General features: G+C 51.8%; 1 protein-coding gene across 1 annotated transcript; it reads left to right on the top strand.

The window, feature by feature from the left end:
• Positions 1 to 4,485: 4,485 nt before the first annotated feature.
• On the top strand, positions 4,486 to 5,532 carry PFLUO_LOCUS4329 (Meiotically up-regulated protein 86 protein; the record flags this gene model as incomplete). Its single annotated transcript, XM_073781669.1, has 3 exons — positions 4,486 to 4,883; positions 4,954 to 5,137; positions 5,200 to 5,532. 3 exons carry the CDS (start codon positions 4,486 to 4,488, stop codon positions 5,530 to 5,532), a joined length of 915 nt encoding a protein of 304 aa, XP_073638400.1.
• Between the last annotated feature and the right edge of the window lie 781 nt (positions 5,533 to 6,313).

Genomic DNA, 6,313 nt, shown 5'->3' with positions numbered 1-6,313 from the left:
TTTTGGTCGGGAAGGCTTGGAAGCTCTCGGCAGGTACAGATGGTGGTTAGTACGTGCGAATGGTTCGTTAGAAGACATTGGAGGAGACAATTCGGCTTCTATACTGTGTAAATAATGACAAAGAACCCGATAAACAATTTCAGAAAGGTCTTGTGTTTACTGAAAATAATGTGTGCATTCTACGAGCTTCGTCGGAGCTTCGTGAGCTCGTCTCAAGACAGAGGGCAAGCTAGTAGCTAGCTACCCAGCTACCTAGCCCGAGGCCTGAATGCCCGGACAGCAGGCCGATACCAAAAAAAAAAAAAAAATCCCAGTCAACCCCCACGTCTCCTCACCGCATGGCACATTGCATCATCGTATTGGCGCAGGATCGAATCCTTCGTCACGTTCCGGTCTATGATCAACACGCACTACTGTCCGGGGGCGATCCGATCACGATGTTCACTGTACCGACTCATCCGCTTCTCCACCGATCTGCGTAATGTGACCATTGGCAGTATGTACCCCGCAGCATAAATGTGATCTCATCATGGTGAGTTAATGCTGGGTCATCATGTTGGGGGGTTTGTCCGGTGCATCCGATCCACAAACAGGGACCGCGCAAGGGTCGGTAACTGTAGAGCAGAAGTGGACCTCGGTACAGTTCTAGGTTTCCATGGTTTGGGCTTCCTCAAATCCAATAATTTGGTAGGTTAGTGATTTCGGCAGTTGTCTCGTCTGCCTGTCTTTCTACTGTCCATCTCCAAAACATGGCTCACGACTCCCTCCCCTCACTCCGCATGCCACCGAATCGTGGACCAAAGGCGCCTGGCATCCGGTTCGTCGGGCGCAACAGAGTTGGAGACCATGGCCGAGCGCCGGCCACCCCTCACCCGTCTCCGCTGTCGAACTAAACCTGTTTACGGCAAATCGGATGATCGACAATCCCGGTCAGGCGGAAGCAATGAATTGCGGGGACTAGACTATACGGTAGAACAGTTGGTTCGAATGAAAGACATCGGTGTCATGTTCACCTCTTAGTCGTTGCAGATCTGCAAATCCTACGGCTGTAGCTATCGGTCTCTACTTATGACGCTACGAGCGAGCGCCAACTCGGCTAGTATGTAACTAACCCAACTCGATGGACCAACATATGCCTCGTCAGCAACAGAGCTGAAGCGTTAGTGATTATCTCCCCGCATTTGCCGCACCGTGGGCAACTTTTGTCTCGTACCAACCAGCAAAGGCAGCCATATGCATAAGCCAGCTCAGTCGTGGCAAGCCATGCGCTCGCGACGGACACAGTCAGTTATTATTGGCGCGCACTTCTAAATACATCGCATAGTCTGTTCCAATCACATCAGGATCAGCGGTGTGGGGTTAGCTCCAAATGGATCTAAGTTGAGCTGCGCGGGGAATCCTGCTCGCCCTACAGGATTCGCGGTGAACTACATCTCCATTTCTATGACTATAATTATTGGAGTTCTTTTTTTCTGTAAGCGCACTGTCCATATCCGGACAAGTGCATGGCTGTATTTTTGACAGCAGGATCTTCTTTGCGTCTGCATGTATTACACTAACTATGTGAAGGGTAGATCTCAGGAATTAGTTGCGTCCAGATTGTACGAACCGCAGAGGAATATGAGGCATGATGGCATCCGATCTAGACTTGGTCGAAAGGACGACGGGCCGAGCTGCCTAAACTGTTGCTCGTGCTGTGAAACTCCTTTTCCGTCGTCAAGTAAGCCTCAGAATATGCACACAAAACATCCTGGACGAAATCCAGGAACATGAAACAACCATAGCATGGAGCAGTAATAAAAATGGCATTGATTATGGATCTGAGCGCAGGCAACAATTGCAATATCGGCCGTCATGTTCGGTCGAAGCGACGCTAGCTAATCATTGCTTACAGTCCCTGCACCGCGGATGCAGGACTGGACAGGGGTAGGTGATGAAGGAGGGAAACCCCGTCAATCAGCGTGCTCTATTCTCTTCTCCCCCCCGGCTCCCACCCCCTGTCCCTCAGTACGTAGACGGCGCTGACTTCCCGTGTTGCTATTATTATTGCCAAGTACACCGAAGATATCTATGCGGTAAATGCATGACTTGGAGAGTGCCTAGTGCTAACTACTCTCGAAAACAACCAGCTATTTACCCGTCTAGCCATAATTGCTCGATCGTAGCAGCGCAGTCTACACGAGGTCCATCCTGATGATTTTACTCCCCTGCCGCGGTGGATCATCACACCTACATAGCACAGCCCGTGCAAGTGACTAGCTCAAATCTAAACCCAGACGGTTTCGCCATGTGCCTTGCCTTCCGGGGGCCCAGAAGTAGAAACCCAAAAGGGGCCTTGCCTCAACACATACATACCAACACATGCCACGCCGATCGAGACGATCCGAGTTCCCACCCTGGCCCGCCAGTCACCAAGCTGCGGACGGACTGATGGCCCTTTCGGGAAAGGTGGTGGCGTTAGAGGTTCCCGTTAGCTCTAGCTTGCTGTCCGGGAGCTCTGTGTGACGATGGGGTTATTTGCTTGTTGCTCCATCAGAAAGTCTAATGTGCTTACGTATCAAGAACCCCAAAAAATCAAATTTCGGACATGCGGAGCACAGCCGGGCCGCTTGAAACAGCGCGGACTGGGTTTGCCTTCTCTACAGCCCGTGGGTGAGTTTCATGAGGATAGACCGGTCGGCAAGATGGGTCGGGGACGTTGCGATACTCCACGCAATCCCCACGCGGCCGCCCGAAGAGGTGATAGGTTGCTGTTAAGACCCGTAAAAGGGGGTTCTGCGAGAACTGAGGAAGATGAGTGAGCAATACCACAGAATTGGAGAAAAAATACCGTGGTTGATGAGTTCATTGGTGCGTTATTTTCCCCGCCAAGGTACACCTCAATATGAGCCAAAGTCAGCAGCGTACGACATGGCTGTCGATCTGTTTGGTGGTTGAATGTTACCAGCGTAATAACATTGCAGAAATGCCTGTATGGCCGAGAATGAAAACTGGGAAGGACGAGGTCGGGACGAAGCTGCCCGCTGTACCCGGTACGGGGGTTTACATAGTGCCTTGGCGGTGGATCGAGGTACCCAGTACCTAATAGTTCATGAGGATCAACAAGCCTCCCTCCCCACCGAATGATCCCTGCTACTCAGATTGAGCGATCTGACCCCCAAAAAGCAGGTAGGTAGAAAGGTCTGGCGAACAACAAAAACAGCCGAGGGATCGCCCTGATGATTTATGGCCTGAAACAGTCGCTCGACTGAATCAACAGTTAGCAGTGGGTGATCAGACGGCGACGAAGAAAATCCCCGTTCTGCAAGCAGTAGTAGTGGAAATTACGGTGACAAACAGACGTGTACGGATCCCGGACCTACGGTGTTTACGAATGAGGGTCTGAGCTAGTCACGAGATGAACAAAGCAACCTCCCCAATCCAGCGTCATCGGCAAAGTCACTGTCAGGAATAATAACCGGTAGAGAGGGAACGATCATCCCTAGCGGTGATGAAAAAGTCCTGAACTCTGTTTGTTCGGCGTCCTCGGCACCTCAATGGCTTTCATCCCGTCCGGCCGGCCAGTCACTGGTGGGCTCTTCTGCCAACCCCGGATCCATCGCCTGGTCCAGCGATCTCCACTTTTGGCCCATCTGCGTAGTTCCTTTCACCCATCCCTCCGTGTCCAAGTTAGTGTGCTCGTCTGGTATTCCGTGTTACTCTGTTCCCCCCCGCCGTCCCACTCCGTCACAGCGAATGGCTGAGTCGGCATACAACTCTAGAAACCCCTCCCCGACTGGTATATTTACCAGCTCGATCCCCCCCCCCTCGAGTTGTGGCACTTCGCGACTTGTCCTGACTGTCAATAATTTCTTGGTTCTATTGTTCATCAGCCTAAATCCGAATCCGGATCCACTTTTTCTCTTTGGCTAAGCTATTGATTTGGCCCAACACCTCAATTCAATAATCTTCCGTGTTTGTGGAGCGGTGTCAGCACATCATTGCGGTCTAGTGAACCTCGAGAGCTCTTGCCGAGCACCAAAAACCAAAAAATAATAATTTCGAAGTAAGTTGGATTTTTTTTGGTTTTCATCTCCGCCCCGCATTGTCCACTTGGTGTTGCAACGCTCGTCTCTAGCCTCGCCTAGCGTCTCTGGCGCGGCTGCTTGGCCCCCCTGGATGATGGTCCAGGGCGTTCTGACAGCGCTCCTTCCGCGTCCCTATAATAAGGCCGGCTCTTTTTTCCTCTCAAGCTTTCTTTTTTCCTTTTATCTTTTTCGTCGTTGTTCTTGCGTGTCACCTGTTTCCCATCAACTAGCCCAGCAGTGCTGTTTGGCTTCCCATTGATTGGATTGTTCTTATTTTTTGTATTGCATTTTCCCGCCCCCCTATTATAACTGTGTTATAATATCGGTCGCGGTTGTTAGTCCAGCAAGCTGGTCTTTTTTTTGCCTTTGATAGGAAACCCTTTTAACTCTTAATTTTCAGTTTTCGGAAGCAACAATCATGTCTGCAGCTGAAGCAAACAACGTCGGCCTGGAGAAGGACGTCGAGGCTGACCGCGCCGGGGCCGGGACCAACAACACCGTGAACCACACCATGTCTGCGGAGGAGCACCAGATTGCTCAACAGGCTGCCCGCTTCGGCTACGGTCCTCTGGCTCACGTCAACACCGCCGAATCCCGCCTGCCCGCCTTTGGTGGTGAGTTCCAGCCCGGTCTATACAAGCCCGTCGAGGGTCGCAAGTTCGCCAACCCAGCTCCTCTGGGTCTGTCTGCTTTCGCCCTGACCACCTTCGTGCTGAGTCTCGTCAACATGAGCACCCGTGGCTTGACCGTCCCCAACATCGTCGTCGGTCTGGCCTTCGGATATGGTGGTCTGGTGCAATTGCTCGCCGGCATGTGGTATGTCACCGCTCCCCGTCAATTGAATCTTTGTGAGAGACCTCTAGCTAACGATGGCCTCTCTTCATAGGGAAATGGCTGTCGGAAACACCTTCGGTGCCACCGCCCTGTCCTCGTATGGTGGATTCTGGATTGCCTTCGGTATCACCCTCACTCCCGGCGGTTTCGATATTGCCGGGCAGTTCGCCACCAGCGCTGCGCCGAGCGGCGCTGGGACCCCGGCTTTCAATAACGCAATGGGCTTGTTCCTGATGGTAAGCTTCACTCATGGATAATCCCAGAAAAAAAAAAAACACCCGCTGATCGATACTCGCAGGGCTGGTTCATCTTCACGACCATCCTGGTCCTCTGCACGCTTCGCTCAACGGTGGCATTCTTCTGCCTGTTCTTTTTCCTGGACCTGACCTTCCTGCTGCTTGGCCTTGGCTACCTCTACAACGAGGGCGGCCCCGACACCTCGGCCCCCAACACCAAACTCCAGAAGGCTGGTGGTTTCTTTGGTCTCCTGGCTGCATTCGCCGCTTGGTACAACGCCTTCGCTGGTATGGCCGACGACAGCAACAGCTTCTTCGTTGTTCCGGTCGCCCACTTCCCCTGGTCGGCCACTGGCCGTGCCCGCCGCGAAAAGACCAAGCGCGAGCAGGTATAGATATCTCTCCTCGAGAGTAGAAAGGAGAGGAAAGAGTGACGGTGAGAGTTGTAATGTTTGATACCCATTCTTGTACGATCTTTTCTGCAGTCGAAGGGGTTTCCTCGAGTTGGGTGTTGGTATGAGGAGAGCAGCTCGAGGAATGGAGGTCAGTCTGTGGCTAGTCAGTCGCTGCAAAGGTTCTTCGCTGGCGCGGTGGACGGAGCCATTGGCACATCTGCACAGCCTCTTTGGACTGTGGGTACGCCAGTATAAAACGTCGGGGGGAGGAAGCAAGTGTACTTGCTTGCTTTGGTCCCCCCCCCTTTTTTTTGTATTTAGTTTCCTAGCTGCTAAGTCTGTCAGTAATAATCATCAAAGATATTATGGTCAAATGAGATGACATTATAGTCACGATATGCTGTGCCTTTTTCCAGAGTGTGTAGGTGTAGGTAGGCTTTCCATACCTGGATCAATTCATTGGCTGACTGAAGCTGTGACCAGCGAGTGTAGTGTCCTTCGTGGAGACATGATTGATGACTGTTGCATGCAGTGGATGTTATTTCATTGCCCGTGCAATAGGTGGGCACGGCTTTTGACTGCCTTCTCAAGACCAATGTCGCGTCTGGGTGGGAAACGGAAGAAGTATGGATGGAAGAAGATGGGATGTGGTTGAGTAGAGAGGCATCATGCGCCGTGGTCACATATCCTGCCAGACAACCATCCATCTATACATGCATTTCAATAGATTGTGAGTTGCGAGTATAAGAAGACAAATCCTAGAAAAAGAATCCAGCAAGAG

The sequence above is a fragment of the Penicillium psychrofluorescens genome (assembly GCF_964197705.1).
Source record: "Penicillium psychrofluorescens genome assembly, chromosome: 3".
Taxonomy (NCBI): domain Eukaryota; kingdom Fungi; phylum Ascomycota; class Eurotiomycetes; order Eurotiales; family Aspergillaceae; genus Penicillium; species Penicillium psychrofluorescens.
Note: the sequence above shows the minus strand (reverse complement) of the source record. Positions and strands in the feature narration are given on the sequence as shown.